A 23,597-nucleotide genomic window follows, 5' to 3' on the forward strand; every position below is an offset into this window, starting at 1 on the left:
TCAGTTACTGTTTGTTCTAAATCCAAATCGCATTATACCAACTTCATGCACATTTTTTATTTTCTTCCATAGTTCCAGTTTTGTTCCCCTATTGTTGCCAGTTGCATCGTAGAACAATGATTAATATGACTGAAACTACGGCTTTTATCAGTGGCATGTTTCTAACAGCTGCGATAATTCAACCCACTTTACTCTTACCAACTCAAGATAGACTGGAATATAATATTGTACCATTACTTTGACTGCTTTTAATATAATTTGTCGAAACTTGTCTTTAGACGAAATTCTTTAGCACACTACCGCTAATTTATAAAATTCTAGCTGTTGCCCGCGACTCCGTCCGAGCAGTTATAAAAAAAAACAAATAGTAAATAGCCTAAGTGTTCTATCTATGTTCTACATCTATGCCAAATTCCATCGAGACCCGTTGAACCGTTCTGGAAATACCTTCTAACAAACATCCATCCATCCATACAAACTTCGCATTCATGACAATAGTAAGAAGTAAGATAAGATTTGTAAGATTTTAATAAGTATAAATATTTTAGCTTTCTTTTCCGTCCCCCGATTAAATATGTCGATGAAATAAGATATCGAAAAGCCAACTCACTGTTGGTATGTTAAAATCATGTTCATATTTTTACAACGACGAGGTGTGATGTAAGTTGTGAAGTTGCTGTTGTGTTAAATTTATTTAACATGCGAACAACTTTGTTTTTAAATTAATAAGTTAATAAATGATAAGAAATTTTACAAACTTTCTTTTTTATGTTACTACTGACAAGAGGGTAATGTTTTGCTCACGTATGTAACTTTGTTTTTATGTATGTGCATTTGTGTGTGCCATTGTGACGACCTAGAGTTTGATAGACTACACAGATTTTGACGAGTGAAGTATCCTTCGATGCGTCTTCTTCCCTGGAGTGTCATATGGATTTATTATATTGGCACAAAATACATATAGTGGGCGTAAGATGTTAATTTCTAAATTAGTGAAAAACGAGTTATAAAATCACTCACCACACATGGAAAAAAAAGTATTTTTTCATATCTCTATTACTTTTTTTATATGTTTCTGAAATATTAAATGTTACAAATAACTTTCCAATTTAATTCGTTTAAATTTAAAAAATCTCTGTTTCAAAATACAACCAACAGATGGCGCTATTTCACCCATTACTGAGCCTGTAAGTTCTTTGATTTTTTTTATTTGAGTCATGTCATTGTATCACATTTGTAGTCCCTACTACTCGCTAGTTATGGGTGTTTTTTCTAAGATATATTAAATGTTTGTTTTGTGTAATAAATAATACAGCGAAATAAAATGTTTTGGAAGCGTTAGTCTTTTACTAAAAAATTATATATGAACAGTCAAACAATCTGTTTTAAGTTTTATATTATAATTATGTAAGTACAGTCAAGGTGAACCTTTCAAGTAGCTTATCTGCGGTGACCTAAATCGTGTAGACAGGAGAATGTAACAAGGCACAAACACACAGCCTTCTCCGTCATAAACTCATGCATAACAACTAGCAAACCGACTTGGCGACGCTCTCCATAGACTTTTTTCAGTAATTTCGGGGAAATTTAATGCTTGGTTTAAATATAGAAAGCGATGTTATATTACCCTTATTGTTGTCAAACTTACGAGATAAAATAAACTGAAATTTTATCTACAGTTTATTGTTAATTTTATTTATGTTACTAAAATTTTATTAACTTAATAATTGTTTATTAATTGATTAAATAAAGTTAACAAGAATAGAGAACTTAATAAGTTCTTACTCGTGCTCTTTTTGAAATTTAAAACTTATAAATTTTAAATTTAACCTTAATTTAAAATATACAATAATGTACAGAGTCTACTTTTATGAAGGCAGTCAATTGCCATACAGGTTTACAGTACATTTAAAAGAAATTTCGAAGAGAAAATTTCACGTTATCTCCACAACGATCAGGTCCGGGGCATCGATGATCTGGATTCGCTTCCTGGTATTGAAATTAAAGTGTAAATTCAAATAACGGTCTCATTAAAGTCCATTCGATGTGCGAAGCCTTTGATTTTTTATTTATTTTTTTTATTGTAAAGAAATACATAATAACAAAATTGTTGGTCCGCATAATTTATCGACGGCTGTTTCGGATTCAAATGTCATATTGAATGGAACGCTCGAAAAAATATGGACGTCGAAAATGATTTTTAGGCAAAGGACCTCCAACGTTCAGCCAATGAAGTTGTTATGAATATTAAAATAACAAAATATTCTGAGATGATTTTTTTAAAGCGGTTATTTTGAACTTTTAAAAGTATACGAGTTCATACTTTGATACCGTTATATTATTAAAATTATAATTTAATAACACCTGACATCGAGTTCGCGGAAAATAACAGTTGTTAAAATCGGTTGAACATAATATAGTAAGATTTAATACCATCTAATAAGAAATACAAACGCAGAGCCCAAGATAGAGTGAACTGGCGGTGCACTATGGACGCCCTTCGCCCCACTACGGGGACATAGGACTTTAAGTCAGTAAGTCAAGTAATAAGAAATAGGTACAAAACTTTTTTTACAGTGGAGAAAATACTTATATCATCTAGATAAGATAACAAAAGACATCGCGAAACAAAAGCTAATAATGACCTAGAAATTATAAATCAAATTCGTTTTAATTTCTTTACACTGGAACGTGCCAAAACACTTAATCTGTACCATCATATAACTAAATAAAAACTAACATAAGCTGGACGTATAAAGTATGCCACTCTCTCCTAATACTTAAAGTCCAAAAATTAAAACTAAAATCGATAATAAATTATAATTAATTGCAGTTCGAATACATTGAATTAACTGCCTTATCCAGAAGTCGTATAATCGTTTTCAGTGGTCTTCGACAAAGCAAACAATAGTCATTGGTTAATAAATTTTGTAATAGACAGATACGCTTACAGACGAAGCATACCAGGCGTAGCTTGCCCTGTTCTCTTCCCTTTAAAAATATTCCTCGCATGTCTGCCCTATAGTCATCAATAATAAGAACTATTCAATCGTCTTTTTACCTTACGTGACGACTACGATAATGCTACGACTTTATGTAACATATTCTTTTAATTTTTATCAATGACTAACTGTCGCCCGAGACTCCTTAAAAAGAATGTGCCTATGTGTTCTTCCAGACTATTTTCTACATCTATGCCAAATTTCAGCGACGGATGAGCCGTTCTAAAAGCACCTACAAATAAACATTCGTCCATCTAAACATTCACATTTATGAATATATCGCATTTTATAATTATTTTAATTCCATTTGAATTGTATGATTAGATTTATCCACTTGCTAATTGATAATATAAAATATAAATTATAAAGAGGAATTTGCTACTTCCAATTAAAATTTACATTTATGATAAAATCATCATAAAGCTACGAGACGGATTCGTGATAATAAATCGTAATTTGTAAATGTTATGACCTTTTTAATGTCAAAATCGGTTAAATACGGCGCGGTGACTTATGTGCTTCGGTGGCGGAATGTTTAAAGTATTTTTTTATCTTCTTGTCTCACAAAAAGGGGTAACCTTCAATGATTCACCCGTGTTTTGTGCTTTTACATGTTTTTTCCTTTTTACGTTATAAAAAAGATGTTATTATTTATTTTAAGGTTCCATCGACTCTTATTTTCTTAAAAGTAAAATCTATTTACCAGTATTTACTGTACTTGAGTCTAATTTTACTAAATATGGCATCGAAATATTGTTTTACAGGTTTCGTGACAGTGGAAACTCATTTCATATCACTGTGGCTTTTGATTGCTTGCCTTTTATATATAATCATATATATTGTCATTCCGAACACTCGCTTTGAAAAAATATTCAAAATTTGAAGCACCAGGACAACACAAATAAAGTATCTAAATGTAGAAAACAAAATTAAACACAGATTGTTATATATAAAATATAGGTTATGAAAAACACAATCAAAATGTCTAAAATGTCTGAATCAAACTATTAAAACGTACAAACACTTTACTATTATACTGAACCCGATATTAAAATTATAAGCAGATATTTTAGTGCGAAACATATCTTTAGTGAATTTTACGACCGTTTAGTTTTTTTCAGAAAAAAATGTTATGGCGTCTGTCAGAGCACGCGTCTTGTTAAACACGGGTCATATGAACAAAAAGAGCGCAACTAAACTATGTCAGATTGTGTTTTATTAAACAACTAAATGCTGCCAGACTTTGTCTGCTATTTAACAATAATACTTCTTTATGTGCTCCAATCGCGTCCATACTTAGTAATCAATAGGAGAATAGAAGTCTACACCTTTGTTTTCTGTCTTTTCCTGAACATGGCATTTATTTATTCTTTCCAAATATTAAATGCATGCATTAAAGATTTTTAATTTACATTAATCCAGTGGTGGATTACTGAAAAAACGTAAACAAACACTGGAACCCTGCCAGTGCATTGAAGTCCGCACTTTAAACAGAAAAGTGTACAAACCCCGCGGTTTGAATTTCCCAGTCGGCAAACGTAGTTAATCTAACTTTGAGTCACTTGAGGTAACTTAGTGTATATAAATCTGTGCTAAGGGATGCCCTTAAAGTTTCTGAGAGCAGTGAATTTAATATTAAGTATGTCAAAACTTCGTGTCGTAAAAAGAAATTCTCAGACATAAAATGTTTTGTTTGAAGATGACTAAATGGGAATTTTAGTTATTTGCGACGTATGTCGGAGCGGCCTAATCGGATCCTTTAAAGGGGATAATTTACCAACAGCGATTTTGAACTTTAAAATGAGAATATTTGCCGCATAATATAATAAAGTCAGGACCGCCCGCGATCGGAACTATGACCTTTAAGCAACAATGTTGATGGACACTTTTTGAGAAGAATCTATTTAAAAAAAGTCAGTTCCAATTAGCAAGGTACCTATGAACCCAAATAGCAAATAGCTTCAGTATTGTTTTTTGTTTTTATTAAAATTGTATTTTTTTTTTATTTTAAGAACTCTTAGAAAAAACCTCAGAGTAAAAAGAACACTGATTATTTCCCATTTTCATGTAAAAAGTAATTCCGATATTGTAATGTTCACTCTAATGTGTTATATTGACGTGGGTCTGGTTTTAATATTGTTTAAGGCATGGGTAATAGTAATAAGTTATTTTTACTAATTATTTTTGAGCCCTTCTATTATATATATATATATATTTTATAAATATTCAGTTTAAAATATTTTTACGAAGAATAATGTCTCAAATAATTACAAGGAATATTCAAACTATATATACCAACGCACAATATGGGATACGTCAGGGGCGGAACAAAATATGACCTTTTCTTATCCCTAATTTTTTTTTTAATTTAAATCTTTTCGGTAGTAAATAAGTTAAATATATTTTATAGTATAAGTAAATGTGTTCAGTGTCGTTGTGTTGGTGGCAACGCGGATAGAATCGGAACGAACATACTCGCGCGCCGGTCGTATGTCATTTCGACTTTATCTCGCACGTCCGATATCGAAAACGCTTTCGAATGCGTTCAAACACGCACACTGTAGACTAGCTTTTTTATTTCTATTGTCAATAGAAATTATAAGATTTATAAATGCTCAGAATATACTGTGTATTTCGATCGAGAACCCTTAGTGTTGGTACAGATAGCAAAAAAATCAAGTTTTGGAAATAGAAAAAATAGATAAAAGAAGTCGATTTATTGCAGCTGAATCGCTTGAATGTAGTCATATTTTTTCACCAATGAATCTTCGCCTTAACACATTAATTAAAGTCAAAATCGCGTCATTTATAACCATCCGTCCGTCTGTCCGGTGGTTTGGCGATTTTTCATTAATATCGCGATAATTATCGGGAAATAAGAAGCAAAGTGAACCGAACAATAAGTCAGTTCATTATTTATGCGGCTCTTTATTTGGCAGGAAACCGTACTTTTTAATTTATTGCCTTGTCCACTTGTCGGCTTCGGTTCTTTCAAAATTATATCGATATTTTAATAATAATCACAACCGCAGTGTCTTCGTTGCCGACGGAAAATTTTATTTTATACTTTACCTTGGAAATTATTTCTTACATTATATCAAGTTATTGTTTGTCGTAATAAGTACATCTTAAAACTTTCATCTTCTCTCGTTTACTCTCATTGAGGGACTTACTGAATCTCTTATAAAAGGAAAAAAGACAATCATAAATGTATAGAAATGGTGACAACAGCGACACAATAACATAAATAAGATTAGCGCAAATTACTAAAATATAATTGAATCTAACACAACACAAATGATCTATTATCGTCTTTAATCAAACGACACAAAGTTCGTTTTTCCACACACATACTAAATAACAAATAATAAGGCACGAGACAGGTAACAATGTACGAATGCCCGATTTCTCCACTCGCCCGTCTCTCAGGCTTTCGAGGAATGCACTCAAAGGCTCCACATGAGAGGGCGCTGTAAAAACAACGCTTCTTGCCCTAAATGAAAAACTCCACGAAAAATCTTACCGACCGTTACATCACATCATAACTCTACTGTTTGTTGAGCGATGAAGTTTTAGAGGTAGCATTTTTTAAAATAAAAGTCCACGACAATCATAACATCTTTTACTTTTGTTAAAAAATATATTATCTACTTTAACGGACACTAAGGTTCATGGATTTAGCAACATACCATACAATATTATAAATGCAAATGTTTAGATGGATGGAAACGTAATCTGGAAGAACACATAGGCTACCATTTAAGTTTTTATTCAATACCGAGCGGACGGAATCGCTGCCGACAGCTAGTTTAGTCGTAAATTACAACATAACTTTTGTTTTAATAAAAAAAATAAAAGACAATCATTTAAATTAATTACTATATTAATTTTAGCTGACTTCATAATACCATGTTACTTAAAAAAGTGATACAATTATTAATGTTTTCAAAGAAATTCTCATCTATACTTAGTCGTGTAATTTTCTTCGTCCACTTTGTTTGCTGGAATCTTCACTGCGAAGCTTTTTCAAGGATTCCATTCAAAGTAAGGTTTTATTACACGTCTAAGCAATATCTGGTTCCTATTACAATGTAAGATACCGGCAAGATTTACTGTTGTTTAAAAAAAAATAAGCATCCACATTCGGATTCCATTTTCAAAACATAAGCTTAATTGTAACACATAAACAACTCCTAATCATAATTAATAATAATAAATTATTAATGCGAATGTCTGAATGGCTGTATGTTAGAAAGTATCTTCAGAACAGCTGTATTGATCTCGCTGAAATTTGGCATAGATGTAGATCATAGTCTGAAAGAATACATACTACAAAATTCTTTATTTTTAGTTCCGCATGGACGGAGTTGCGGTCGACAACTAGTAAATTCATAAAATTAGTAAACACGTTTTATCAATAGAGACTGCTAAGTATACGTAGTTTAATTTTGTGCCTATAATATTTCATGGAATTAGCCAGATGGCTGTTTTACCTTCAATTGCTCAACACAACAGACAAAGCCAACTGATTCATAACTCAAACGGGTAAATGGCCACTTTCTCCAGATTGCGAAAGTACAATAGTTACAGGGTTGTTCTCGTAAATTGTTCTCGTAAACTTTTAAAACAATGACCGTAAACTATCTTAGAATAACCGAATTCTACGAGTTGTCATTTTAAAAGAATAAGTCTTTTTATATAGCACAAGGTAAAAAGCAAGTATACATGTTTTGCCCTGCTAAAATCACTTCCCTTTTCCATTGATTTACCGTGAGTTTCTGAGGCTAAAATCTCTGTTTAAAACATATATTATAATTATCAATGTTTTGTCAAAAAAGAAACAATAACATGATGTGGCCACAAATATTTATATCTAAACATCAAATAATTTATTAAATCAAAAAAATAAAGTGACGGCTCTACATTTCACATATCATGTAAACCTCCAAATACCGCGGAAGAGCTATAAAGAAAAGACACGACCGTCTTCGAAAAAAAAGCTAAAATACCTACGAGAGGAACAAAATGGAGCTAATTACTTACAATTGCAGTCAACCCGTTCCGTACCATCTGCTTCCCTTTTAGGCGGACAAGAAACTAATTGTTTAAGAAAAATAACCCGTATTTTGTATACGTTAAAGTTCAAGTATAACTTCAAATATGTTTACTTACGTTTGCGGTCACATATTACAATTCTCGACTCCGCCCAAGAATTGTTTTTTGTTACCGAAATTACTCGATTTTGGGTGTGGTTTTTGGCAGTACCCACCCACATCATCGTGGGATGGAAAATTTTCGAATTACCCCCAGAAATTACTGACATATTTTAGCGATGCGTAATGTTCTTTTAATAACCAGAAGAGATACAATTTAATGTCATGTTAATATTTTTTTTCTTTAAACAACTTGCGTCGTACTTATTCGTCAGTTTTACTTGAAAATATTGTAATTTGAATTCTTCGTTCCGTTGTGGGCTGTAATAGTTATGTTTATATGACATTATTTTTTATAACTCCACTTTAACGGATATGGGCGCTCTTTTAAATATCTCTGCATCTTAACGGGTTCTGTTTATTTATTACAAAACTAGCTGTCGCCCGCGACTCCATCCTCGAGGAATTAAAAATATACTCAATACATCCTTCCAGACAGTGTTCTACATCTATGTCAAATTTCAGCGAAATGTATGCAGCCGTTCTGAAGATACCTTCAAACAAACAGCTATCCATCCAGCTATCCAAACATTCGCATTTACAATTTTAGTAAGATTCTCTTCTTAAAATTGTATTTAACCTAAAACGATCGATTTTAGAAAATACACAAAGATTATCATGCATACATCCAAACATTCGCCTTTATAATATTATATTAGTAAGATTATCCGTTTTCAAACAACCAACGAGGAAGTTGTTCCATTGAACAATAGTTCCTTAAAATAAGCAACAGAGAAAATTAATAACAAAACATTTAACTAATTAATTAAAAACAGCATAATCATAGCAAATAGGACATAAAGTGACAGCAATAGAACTCAAAACATCTTCAGCATTTCAGCAGAAAAGTTTTACGACTCTAAAGTAAACAGGCCTCTGTACTTTTTCTATTATGTAACGTAATTTACCCCTCATATTCTTTTATAATAATTTCCTATAACTATAACTATGACAAACAGCATTTATATTAGACTAGCAGTCGCACGCGATTGCGTTTTTAATTGTAGCCTATGTCTTCTTCCAGACTATATTCTACATCTGTGCCAAATTTCAGCGCGATCTATGCAACCGTTGTAGGGATGCCTTCTAACAAACATCCATCCATCCATCCAAATATCCGTATTTGTAGTATTAGTAAGATAATATGATATTCAATATGCTCGCTTAGTCCGTGTGCTATTAAGAACAGAGCTCTATCCTTGTTGTCACCAAAAACTGACATCATATAAAAATGAAATAGATATTTGATATTATTTTATTCAATTCATTGTAATTTAACTCTATATTATAATATTCGATTTAAAACCCGTTTACCAGTCACTATTTATAACCGGAATTGAATCTTGTTCCCAACAGTAGCACTAGGAAACAGGCTTTGTGAAATCAATTTGTCTTCACGTATGGAATTTTAAGTCGCAAATGTAATAAAGAACTTGTGTTTATTAATCATACTAATTAGCCAGATGTTTACTGCCACGGTTAATCGTAAATGGTCACTAAGGAAGACTCTTAGTGACCATTTACGATGAGAAGTAAGGGAATAATAATGTTGCTTCTTATCTTATCTACTAATATTATAAAAGCGAATATTTACATGGATGGATGGATGTTTGCTTGAAGATATCTCCAGAACGGCTGAACGTATCTCGATGAAATTTGTCAGACATATAGAACATAGTCTGGAAGAACACAAAGCCTACTAATAAAGTATTTTTTAATTCAGCGCAGACGGAATCGCGGTCGACAGCTAGTATTATTAAATTTCTCGTTGTTATAAAGACAATTAGCGTTGTTAGTAAAACAAATAAAATAACAGTAATAGCGCCAATGAAACATAATAAGAACACCGCGTTTACAATTACACAATCACAAGCCGCCGCTACTCAGTTGTAACAAGAAACTGGAATAATCCTTAACGGGTAATAGAACAACGATCATTTATAATTTCTCATGCAATGTGTCGTAACATAACAATATAGATTTATAAAGTACCAGCGATCACCCGAAACTCCGTCTGCACGGGATTAATAAGAAACATAGTAGGCTAAGTGTTTTTCAGACTATGTTCTATATGCCAAATTTTTCGAGATCCGTCCAGCAGTTTAGGTGATACCTTCAAACAACCGTCGATCCATCCAAACATTCGCATTTATAATATTAGTAAAAAGTAAGATTTTTAGAACTTCCTTTCAAGAAAAAACGCATTTATTTAATCTATTTTAGTTGTCTATATTAATTAAGGGATGGTAAATAGCATAGTTACTTTATGCTATCGCAACTAAAAATTTTTGATCGAAATAAGCGCCTTTTAAAAATAAATAGCAAATATTTTTTTTTTTTTAAAAAGGTTATAAAAATATCGGTACATAAAACATATTAATCGTTCGATTGGAATATCAATAAGGTAAAGGATTGCAAATAAAATATCACGTAGGTAACAAAAACTGCGTAAGTAAGTTACATGCTGCGATGTGCGATCGTAATTTATTATTGCGATTTGGTATTACCATAAATAATGCGTAAAACAAACCGTAGGCGCGTCCCGTCGCACTTGCATTCCGTCAAAGGGGATGTGTCTATTAGGCTTAAGCGACTTAACATCTCGATTCCTTAAGCAAAATAAAACCATTAAATACTTGCGGCGTATGTTACGAACTTCGACGTTACAAATTTAATTCTAGATGTATATTTTACGGTCATTAAGAAACATACTTAGGTGTGAATCATTACGCGACCACCCCGAATATACCAATGTCTTCAGCTCATATACATATACTCAGTCCGCGCGGAATTAAAAAAAAACTTAATTATAGCCTTCCGACATAGTCTATGATCTACATTTGTTCCAAATATCATCACACATTGAACTGTTCCTGAGATACCTTGTGACAAACATCGATCCATCCATTAACAAGATATCTCCAAAGAGTTGCTCAAGGTCCTTTCCAAGTTAGGGTGAGCAGGCCATAGTCAACCACGCAGGTCCAGTGAAGGCTGGGCGATTTGACACATATCTTTGAATTGTTCCACCGATTGTTGTTCTTTTTCTGGTTGCATTATAACGATCTCCTTCACCGCATATGCGAATATAGTAATACTTATAATATCGATTCATTCATTTACACTAAGTCTAAATTTTTATGTTCTAACAACTTGAAAGTACATTAAGATAGTCACTTCTTTATAGTTGACTACGCAAACTTACTAATGGAGTAGTATGAAAATGTATTTGTCCAAGTTTTTCTACAATGAAAACTCTTGATTACTAAAATCGCTGTCAGGATATAACTTAAACTATGCCATTCTTTATCTCTTAATAAATTAGTCGTAAGTGGTCATATGACGTCTTAAGTACAGGCGTTGTTTTTGGATATGTATACAAAGCGATGTGTACATATTGCGTCTGTGTGTCAGTACATTTGTCTGTATTAATATATTCCTGTAGGGTGTGTAGTCGCAGATGCTTGTTTTATTTCTGCAAAGTGTTTAATGTATTGTGGTATAAATCTTATAAATAATAATTTTACTAATGACTAATCACTTTTTATATGATAACTATCTGTCGCCTGCGACGCTGTCCGCACGGAATTAAAAAAAAACTTAATAAGTAGGCTATGTGTCTTTCAGATTATTTTCTACATCTGTGTCAAATTTCATTGAGAACCGTTCAGTCGTTCTGGAGATACCTTCAAACAAACATCCATCCATCTATATAAACATTCGCATATATGTAAAATAAAGCCTGATAAAAATATATCAAGCATATCATGAGGGCTCCAAAATCCGTAGGAAACTGTAGGAAATGTAGTACGGTAGTCTCTGCCTAATCCTATGGTTTATGCCCGTATTACTCACGTTGTCGCTTTTGTTTGTTTTTTGTTTAATTCCGTAGGTTCAACAGTGGTAGAGCCCGCTTTAACATCTTCGCACGAATCGGCCCGGCTCGCCTGGTGAAATACCACGACCACACAGAAGACAGGCGTGAAGTGGAAGCAATTCCGCGTTTCGTCTGATGAGTGTGCGTCCCGGAGGCCTAATTTAGTTCTCTTTCCCTTCCCACCCTTTTTCTTATGAGGAAAGGATGGGAAGTGGAAGTGGACTTTCCGGATGAGAGGATGCATGGAAAGGGGAAATATTTTCTTTCTGTGCATCCTCTCCTCCGTCGATTAAAGGTGGGCAACGCATATGCAATTGCGTATGTCTATGGGCAACGGTCACTTCGCTATTTCAGCGATTTCAGGTGGCCGTTCGCTCGTTTGCCACCTTATGATATAAAAAAAAGGTTTTCTTCGCAATAATCTTAGCTTAATATGTCAGTATAACACTTATTTATGATGCTACTATTATCTAGATATTGTCTTGAACACAGTTAAGATTTTCCTTAAAGAAAACAACAAGTCGAAAGAGTATTTTTGGTGTAGGAGTATTCTTGGTTGCTGATTCACACATATATTTTATTTTTATTCATAAATACAAGACGAAATAAATATAGCTACAGAAAATAAACAACGTTATAACAACGAAAAAGATCTAACATAACTTGTTCTCGGGTTTCCTTAAAGTTTATGAGACGCTGCGGACATTTTTAATATTCTCAGGAAAATAAACATAAGTAAGCTTATAAATTCCTATGTAGATATTATACAATCTTATATTTTCTGATGGTGGTATGATTAAGAGTTATTTTAGTGTGATTAGCTATCGAAGTTTCATTTAGAATTTGCGTATTTTATAAATTGTGCCAGTGTCTTCATTCCGCCACTCTTTGACCTTGAAAAATGCATATTGTTTTTACACTATTTTTATAGAGAATGAGATGACAACGTAATCTTACTAATATTAAAAATAAAAATGTTTGAATGTAGATGTATGTATGTTTGTTAGAGGGTATCTCCATAATGCTTTCATGGATCTGGCTGAAATTTAGCATAGACATAGTCTGGAAGAACACATATCCTAATAAGATTTAAATTTTATTCCGCACGTACAGATACGCGGGCGAAAGTTAGTTTTTTATAATATTTTTTGCCAGTAGAAATTCACAGTTGTAAAAAAAAACACTACACATTAATTGTTATCTTTTTTTTCTTAATCTAAATCAACATTAGACAGATCTTCAGTTATTTTTCGTACATCATCTTCTGTTCTTTTCTGGTCACTTAACTTCTGTGCTTCTTCTTTCTTCTGTCCATAAAGCCTTTTCAGTTTATCCAAAACATATTGTGGCATATGTCCAGGTTTTGGTTGGTGGATCTCATATTCTCCTTTATCATTCTTAACTAATTCTACCATGGAATCTTCTAGATTCATTACTTCTCCCGGTCTACTCGTATCTGGTCTTTTGTGTACTACTTTTGATGGGCTCTTCATCTTTTGTGCCCAGGTTTGTAAATATTTTCCAGCGTCACTTTGTAGGAACTGAAAAGAGAAACATACATTTTAACATTAAAACAGACACATTCACTAACTTTAACTATTTATGAATTAATAATGATTTCGTAAATAAAGGTGGGCTTTGAAATTCTTATAAGAGCTTTATCGAAAACGAAAACCAGCAAGCATCCGTTACCTTTTCCCTATTTTTATTAATTTTCGGAGGTGACAAGGCCGGCGCTTGTCGCTTGTTGTTCCCCGTTCCGAAAGGTTGTCCAGCTAAAAAACAATAAATAAGAGTTAAAACAATCAGTCCATATTTTTCATTTACGTGCCTATCAGAAAAAAATAGCAATGTTTTTCCTCCGCTGTCTTTATATATTTTTTAATTAAATATTACAAAAAAGAAAGAATTAAAGCACAGATTATAATTATACTATGAAAAATTTGAATTAAATAAATAACTAGATAATTTAATATCTTACTGAGATTCATAGTGTTAGTCTGCGGCCCCAGTTCGAACATGACCTGAAAGTCGGCGTGATTACCGAACGCGAATCCAAAACCCACTCGTGAATCGGTACCTGAAATTATGCAAGAAATAATTAAGTTAAGTTCAGTTTTAATAAACAAAGACAATGACAACTATAAAGTACAACGATTTTATAGATTATTTTAAAATTTGATGTTTAAATTCAAGTTCATCCGTAAATATTATATGGAACTAAATTTACATGTAATAGATGAGAATAGTTATGGGGCTTACCTTTTTTAATAGGAGGAATATTTGAATAAGCAACGGACAACAGCGATGGTAGCTCCTCGGGTATGATCACGGAGCATTGTCCTGGAAATTAAGAAAAGTTAACATAATCATTTTTTAACTAACTGTTAATTATTTAAATTGTTTATATAGAAAGAAATATCTATAAATAAGAGTCATTGTCGGATCCTGACGGAAGACCTCCATAAGCGAGAAAAATCGCTTATGCAGGTTCGATTATAGATCTACATTCCTCTCTTTCCCTTTGAAAAAACCCAGATATTATAATATGTTTTTACTTATATACTTTTTTTATTTCGTGAATTAAGTGGTAAAAGTAGTCAACAATAAGTTCTTCCCTGACTATACGAGCTATACTTTTTCTTAGTAACCAATATTCTCATTAACATATCCGCAACACAATAGCTATTGTAAGCTTCACTAACGTAACTGTGTGAAATATAAAGTAACCGTTGAATTCCACTACTGTATCCTCTACTGTCACTTGTATCAATAAATATTGTAGTCCTTGTTTTCTCTACAACGATAAAAGGGATGACAATATGTTCTATATTACTAATCTCTAGTTGTAGTTTAGAAATGACAGCCTTTGCCTTGTTCCGAAGCATTCGCTTCAAAGCGATTCCATAGCGAACTTCAAAATGTATGGAACTGACGCACGACAATCAACGAAAGTTACTGTCAGTTCCATACATTTTTGAAGTTCGTTATGGAATCGCTTCAGAGCGAAAGCACTTTGTCTAACCCTCCTGTTATAATTATTTGTTCGAATTCGAGTTCTACTACTGGCCACAACCACCAGAACTAAAAAGAAACTGTCCATTTAATAGAGATCTGTGTTCTATACACAAATGTGAGTGCAGTAGAACTCTACTGTTATAAAAAGTTCATGCTTGACTGCACTAACGATACGAACCTTGAGTTATTTAATACATACTAGGTCTTGTTTCACGCCTTAACTTGAGTTATTTAAAAAAGTAGTCATTAATAGAGTCTCAATTATGTAGAAGATTCGTTACGTTATTTTATTACATTGTACTAAGACTAAACGTAAATTTATACATAAAAACGGAGAGAGTTTGAACATGTAATATTATCTTACAACCAGGTTATTAAATATTATGTTAATATGTAAATGTGAAATGTACAAACTGTTACGTCATTATATCTTTGTGGAAATAAAAATATATTTAGAATACTCTTTCAGCTTTTCATATTTCTACATGCTTGATATAAGGAAGTATTCTCAAGTTAAGTTATAATTATTTAAAACCTTTCGACTTAACTACATTTATGAAAAAATACTATCTGTCACCCTTGCCTCCGTCCGCGCGGAATTAAAAAAAATTAATAAGTAGCCGATATATTCTTCCAGATTATGTTCTATATCTGTGCCAAATTTTATCAATATCCGTTGTACCTTTCCAGAGATACCTTCTAACAAACATCCATCTAAACTTTCGCATTTATATTATTAGTAAGATTATTGTCATGACGTTTCTTTGTTCAATTTTCTTTATTTTTTCTTCAAATACGACTAAAAGAGATTATATAACTTTTGTACTGTTGTAGGTTCGAATAGCTTTCAAAGAAATTTTTGGGCAGCATAGTCAAATCAATATGTGAGGCAAGTCACGGCCGCTCGACGTAGAGGTGCCAAAACTCCACTACCACAATACAAATTATTCACGATGTCTCATTTTTGGTGAACATATTTTATATAAAGATCGTCATATCCTGACTGACAAATTGGTGATGTTTTTTATTTGTATAGGATTGTATGTATACGTAAATTCCATTGTGACTGCCTACAACCTGAACTGATTTAACAATTGAGTCATTCGATTCGTTCCCCTGAGTGTCATAGACCTACAGACAATCTTTTTTATAAGAAATACTGTTATTTACTCTTTTATTTATTAAGAAAAGTTCTGTGAAAATTGATCCAATTTCAGTAAGGTTTCTCTTACAGGCATATAATGACGTGAAAACTACACAAATGACACCATTTGCAATAAAAAAGAAAGTAACTCATTACATCCTTTATAGTGTTGTATCAATAGAATTATTTGTCATATGTCTGGTTACAACCACACATAAACGTGGACAATAACAGCTTTTATTTTCAATAAATTACAACTAACAAAGTGGTCCTCGTATTTGTTTTCTATCACAGGCACTGGAGAAGTTCCATCCATTTATACTTTTAGAAAAAACTCAATCTTAAATATGTCTCATTCAGGCCGTATTATAAAAGATTATTGCACTTGGGTCGAGCAGGACTTTGTGATTAAATAAACATGCAAATTATATTCTTCTGCACCATTTGTCACGCTTGAAACTTCACTGTTAATCGATCAACAGTTGCTGTCAACTTTTTTTTCAGAGAAGAATGCTTTATTCATACTCCGCGCCCCAGAGGGGACGCGGTAGTTTTGTGGGATTCTCCTCCTTATCGGAGGCATACCCACTAAACTTCTCTGTTTCGGGACGAGACCACGGGCAAGCTTTCGCTCTCCTCCGCGGCCCAGTTGCTTTCAACCTAACTATTTTTGTACCTCACACACACAGACACTGCATACATAAATAACACAGGATTCATTTTGTGGAACACTAAAGATATTTTTTTAAATTTTGCATGCACCAAATTGCATATAACTCAAATGAGATAATACTAACCATCAATAGAACTAACCTATAAAATCTTCTAAACCATAAATACTAGAGTTTTGGAACATTCATAAATATATTATTGCGTGCTAAAATCTGTTTAGTGTGTAAGTGCAAGTTGTCAAAAGATCGCAACCTTACATGGTTTGTGTTGCGTATCTGTTGTATGTAGGTCAGGGTTTCCCGCCTTTACTCTAACTTGTTAAAATTCACTTTTAACTTGTGTAACCTTACAACAAGAAATACAATAGAAAAGTAAGACAGTTACAAAATGCTTTTATCAAAAAAAAAACAGACAAAACTGCCAGGCTTATTTTGTAAAAATCATACGAAATTTTCATATTTTATCGATTATTCAACCTCCTTATTTATTTTAAAAACATTTTTGTTGAATAATTTTATATAAAAACTACACCTTGGCTATAACTATTATTTATTTTGAGGTCAATTTTCAACCTTGTTAATTTCTTATTAAATATTCATCGCAATGCTCTGTTGAACAAATGTTATTTTTTATATTGGATTAAAACTTAACATTAATGAGTATTACATAAATAAATCCTATCAATATCGTATATATATAAAAGAAAGTCGTGTTAGTCACACTACTTATAACTCAATAACACCTAGATATAGTTGAAAATTGGTGAGGAGGTAGCTTAGAGCCAGGAGACGTATATAGAGTTCTATTTATTATTATTTTTTTCGAATTTATGCCTTGAATAGGCTTATCATTTTTATTTAACTTATCTATATATTAAGTTTTTTATATATACACGCGGACGGAGTCGCGGGCGACAGCTAGTTTACAATATATCTCTAACGTAAGTAGTTTAAGAAAGTCCAAAGAACAACCTTAGGTTAAGAGCAAAGACATCTTAACTAACGCAAACCTGTTTCTCGCTACGAAATCGAAACCATATTACACAACTACTGCTAAACACAGCTAAAATTACATGACGAACATCTGTCTACTTAAATATTGACTAATATAATTAAATATTAGTTCCAGGTAAAACCTTATAGAAAATAAAAAGATTGAACGCAATACAAATCATACTTCTTATCTTACTAATTTTACTAATATTAGTAATGCGAATAGATGGATGGATGTTTGCTAGTTTCATATTCAAAACATCTAAATGGATCTCGATGAAATTTGGTTTTGATGTAGAACATACATAATAGACCACTAATTTTTTTTTAATACCGCGCGAATGGCGTCTCTAGCGACAGCTAGTAGACTGATAAACCAAAGAGTAAGGAAGCATAGTCTCTTCCTTAAAAAAGTTAAATCCAATTTCTACCACTAGCCGTTGGTTTCTGAGACTGAAATCCCCGTTCATAACATATTGTTATCTCTGTTTTGTCAAAGATAATGACAGGAATCACGGTAAGTTTTATACAGATTTTGCGCAGAACGGTTAGAACATCTTCATGATAGTGCTTTTGTCTATGACTACCGTAAATTCTTATACTGAATTAAATTAACGGTCCTTTCATTAAACTTTAAGGTTTTGAAAGTTGTTATTGCACATAAAGTAAAGGGGTAATTTGTGGTAACCTTATTATTATGCTTTTGAAGGTTAATAACATATATTAACAGTACACAAAAACAATGTGAAGGATTTAGATCGATTAATATAATTATGCTGTAATTTATTATCCCCTCGCCGTTCACTTCGTATCCTTTTAATTTTTAATAATATTCAAAGTAAACGATTTGACATTCTGACCCAAAAGAATTTGTTCTAATTCTTTTAAAAATATTTATTATATTATTTTCTACTTATTTTCTTTTATTAAATTCAAAGTAATTACTCTTATTTAATTATTTTTGTTTATAAATAAATAAAGAGATAAATTTATCTGTTTATTATTTAATAGTGTTTAACACACGGCTACAGATTTGTTACTACAGTTGAAATATGGTTGAAACATTATCATTTCATCGATATTGTGAATAAATATTAGAAAGTTTTATAACACAAATACTAGTCAACAAATACTAATCCTAATTCAGTATACCCCAAATATTTACTTGCCTAAGGAAAACAGGAACAACAGATATATAATTTTCACCGTCATTTTAAAAACAATTTCTGTAGATCACTGTTTCACGTAACATACACAAGCATCGTAATAAAATCCAGTCAGTAAACTCGCATTATACAATTGTCAATGACTGAATTAAAAAAAAGAACTGTCAACGCGACTGATTTTGCCGCCAAACTAAACGTAGAAACATATGACGACCGACAAGGGAACTTTCACTATTACGACAACGATTTATGTCTTCTTAATAAACTATTAACTTATTACTTAATTTGTACTGCAATTAGGTTTACATTCCATTGACATGAATCATGCAGTTTGTACGTTTGTAAATTCGCAACATATTTCACTAGTGTTCGAAATTCAAAATCCCCGGGTAGTAATGCTCTTAATACGGTCAAACAAAAATAACCCCTAAAAGTAAGCAGCAAAAAGCTTACTTTACAATAACAAGCAATCATGCACTTGACATCCGTGTGTGTGTTTCCATTCACCACGCTCTAAATATTTGTTTGCAGCAATAACTGCATGCCAAAAGGCCATTCAACTTTCGTCTTTAATAGAAAGTGATAAGTACTAAATTAACATGAATAAAGTTCTACTTATGATCTTTTGCGGTAATTTAACCACCACTTTCATATTTTGTGAAACCAAGAGTGGTGGAGGTATTCCAACAAATATAGAAAGCTTATATTCGGTTAAGCAATAACAACTTTAGCAATAATAACATCCGCATATGTCATTATTGACAATTTGCTGTACGGGACCGGGACTTAGTCCGCGTGAAATTAAAAAAAAAACACTATGTGTGTATTACGATGAGTTATTGCAAATCTGTCCTACAAGAACGTTTCATATGTTTTATGATCTTATTCACACCGTTCCACTTGGCCTGTTCAGAGTTATAGCTGTAAACAAACATCAGCACATGAAAATGACATGACTTGACGTAACGAGAATAATACATGACGTTGGCTTAGACAGTTGGACTTAATTTATTGAATCAAAAAGCGCCTGATATTTGTTAATAGTTTTTATTTGATTCTACTATTTCACTATTACTAATCAGCAGAGTGGCACAGCGGGACGGCGTCGAAGTGTAGGTGAGGTGTCCGCATGTTAATCACAAGGCTCTCATTCATAGATTCCTATCGTTTTAGGGATAGTTTTTGACGCCCTTTTCTACGTCTACCATCTCTATCACTGCCGAACTTTCTTACTTAAATACAATAATCCGTTTGGGAAAAGGAAAAAATATTTTTTTTAATACTTGTACCACAACAAATGTGCATACTTCTATAAGATAATCATTATTAATTACCGTGGGAACACAGTCCAATGTACAATAGAATAAGTTTTTGCGACCCACCGCGTACCGTACGGCACACCACTCCATCAGTCTTCAATGTCCTTTCAACTCCTTTAGTCTTTTTTTTATTTTATTGGCTATTGAGTGCCAGTACCAATTCCCGCTCTTTTTGTTAATATGTCACGTGATATAAAAGTAATCTGTGCTATTTTTTTCTTATTAAAATGTAAGTTTTTTTATATTTCTTTAAATAATTTACGGCACCGGTTCTCAAACTTTTTTGTCTACGGGACCCTTTTTTTAGAGCCCCAGGACTCTGCGGCTTTACACTTTAATAAACGCTGCTTTATAGAATAGTGTAGTAGGTGTATTGACCTTGTAATTAATATCTTCCTATTCAATAACAAGTCCTATTCGCTTTTTATTACAAAAACAATGAGGCTATCCTCATCTTTATGCTCATATCGTTTCTGTATTTTGTATTGTCCTTAAAAAAACAAGAATTATGAACTACTTTTCCATTGTATTAGTACAAATGCTAACCATAGGCCTTATTTTCAGATACAAGTGCCGCTCATCTTGCCAAAATTGCACCAGAGGATGTCTCTGCAGGTCTAACTGTGATATATGGCTTCGCACCACGATTGAAACTTGGCAAGTAACATATGAATTAGAAATTAGAACTACAAGTTTCTCCAATGTGTTCCTGAAGACTATGTTCTACATATTTGTCAAATTTTCTTCTAGATTGTTGTGAGAAGCACAAACATCCATACATCAAAACATGCGCATTTATAATATTAGTAAGACGTACTTGTACGTCATACGTACCTAAAAAACTAAAGGAATTCTTTGTGTAATAAAAATTAAAAATTATCCGCCCGCATCATCAAGTAACTCGATATGTTAACGGGAATTTCATTAACGTCTGGTCGTGGGAAAAATCTCTACTTAGGTGTTTAGTTTTTTAATATTATATTTTTCTAAAAGGTAATGACCATCGTGTTGGTTTCGGATTCAGATTTGGGAATCATGCAGATTTTCAGATCTTATACGAGTTTGGACCCCAAACTATCACTACTCCGACGCAGGCTATTAGTAAGTTTTTTTTCATAAATTTTAGGCTAAATTACATATGAAATAAAACGTCTTGTGATATAATTCTATCATACATTTCACGAGATATACCTATCAGGGAATCATCATCATCATCAGCTCACTATACGTCCCCACCGAGGGGCTCGGAGCCTATCCTAAGTTAAGGGTGATTAGGCCATAGTCAACCACGCTGGCCAAGTGCGGGTTGGTTGAGTTCACACATATCTTTGAATTACTTCTCAGATATGTGCAGGTTGCATCACGATGTTTTCCTTCACCGTAAGAACGTCGGATAAATGTACATATGTAAATCGAAAATCGAAAAACACATTGGTACATGGCGGGATTCGAACCCAGGACCTGCAGATTGCAAGTCAAGTGCTTGACCACTGAGCCACCGACGCTCCCAATCAGGGAATGACTTATGAAAATAACAATTTTCAACTCACAAAGGTTAGAGATATGAATCTAAAAACCTCACAGTATAAAAATTGGTCAAGCTGATTTGGCTATAGGCGTCACAATTATACCTTTCAGTAAGTCTGACAATTATTATGAAATGTGTGTGCATGTATGAATAATTTCAGAGTCCAGATCTCCCTCGTACCGTCACACCAGGAAGCCACGTCGTCGACCGCTCATAGACCTGCTAATACGAACGGGCTTGCTACGGGAAGTCGAACGCATAGAAAAACATCCGCGCAACACCACCAAAAAGCAATCGAATTCAACACAAGTAAAAGCTTGATTGATTTTCTGATAAATATAGCAAACGTACGTATATCCTCATGTTTTTAACTTCATTTAATTTGTATTGTACGTTTAAAAACCTCGAAGAAGGCACAATGTAGGGCACATACATGCCGGTAAAATGGTTACTCACCAATCCTGGAAGAAAAATTGAAAATCATTTCTGAAGTATACTCTATATAGGTTAAATAAAACGCATAAATACGATTATTTCCTTTGTATTTCTCATAAAAAATGTTTCGAATCACTATGACTAGTCTGTACATATTAAAATACACATAATGTCCGACTAAGTACAGTTTATTGCAACATTAGCATTGAAATTATCGCAGAATACGAATATAATCAATAAAAATCGTGATAGTGCTTTCAAGTCGGACATAATGTGTAGTTAAAACTTACGATGTGAAAATATGTTAGTTGAATCGACTACTAAAAGCAATATAATGTTTCTATAGCATATAAATTAAATATAATATATAATTTAGCTGTAATTTTGCACTAAAAGGTTAATCAAAAAAATACATAGAAGCATGACAACAGAATTTTCTATCATGCATGAGCTTTTATGGAAGGACAATTTTAATGAGCAACCATGGACGAAAATTTTTTCATATGTTTGTCTCACGATCTTTATCTCCTAATCATAGTAAGGGCTGTTCCTAACCGTGCGTTTCCACTGTTGATACATTGTTATAAAACATATCACCTAAATATAAGAGATGTGTTTTCGAGCGTGAATTGGAAGAATACGAGAAGAATTTTAGCAATGCAATATGTTTAAGGTGTCTAAGGGAATAAATGGAAGTTTAATAGGTTATATATGTTTAAAAATGTATCTTAATAATAAGCTTTACTATGATATCAGTATTGTATATACGTTCGTAAAATAACTAGTATAAAAATTAATACAATAATATTTTTAATGTAATACCTACGCCATTCCTTTAACAATTCCATTGTTCTAATCCCTTGAACTTAATGTATTTGGATTTTTTATGAACGCTCTGTTCTGAGGGCTCGGCAGTGCCTCCTACGAAGCGAGTTGAAAAATTGAAACAATTCCATTCCACAATTCCCCTTTTTTCAAGGTAACATTAAACATTTAAACTACTACAATTGTGTAGTTACTAGTGTATGTAGATACACTAATGTATAAAAATGCTAATTATTTTAAAACGATATCCCGTTTGAATCTACGTCCACTACCAAATAACTAAACACCTAACATTAATCGAACACTTAACTTGAATGTTATTACAAGGTAACTTAACGTTCACTTAACCGCAACTGTCAAAATATCTACATCTAAAGACGGCCATTTTGTTTCATAGACACATACT

General features: G+C 32.7%; 1 protein-coding gene across 1 annotated transcript; it reads right to left on the minus strand.

The window, feature by feature from the left end:
• Positions 1–13,281: 13,281 nt before the first annotated feature.
• Positions 13,282–19,265, minus strand: snsl (snustorr snarlik; the record flags this gene model as incomplete). The annotated part of the gene is given in 5 exon segments (NM_001312592.1): positions 13,282–13,633; positions 13,785–13,867; positions 14,074–14,172; positions 14,355–14,435; positions 19,088–19,265. Coding segments are annotated over 5 exon segments (636 nt in total). The 3' UTR covers positions 13,282–13,303.
• Positions 19,266–23,597: the final 4,332 nt, after the last annotated feature.

The sequence above is a fragment of the Papilio xuthus genome, unplaced genomic scaffold (assembly GCF_000836235.2).
Source record: "Papilio xuthus unplaced genomic scaffold, Pxut_1.1 DF825946.1, whole genome shotgun sequence".
Lineage (NCBI taxonomy): Eukaryota > Metazoa > Arthropoda > Insecta > Lepidoptera > Papilionidae > Papilio > Papilio xuthus.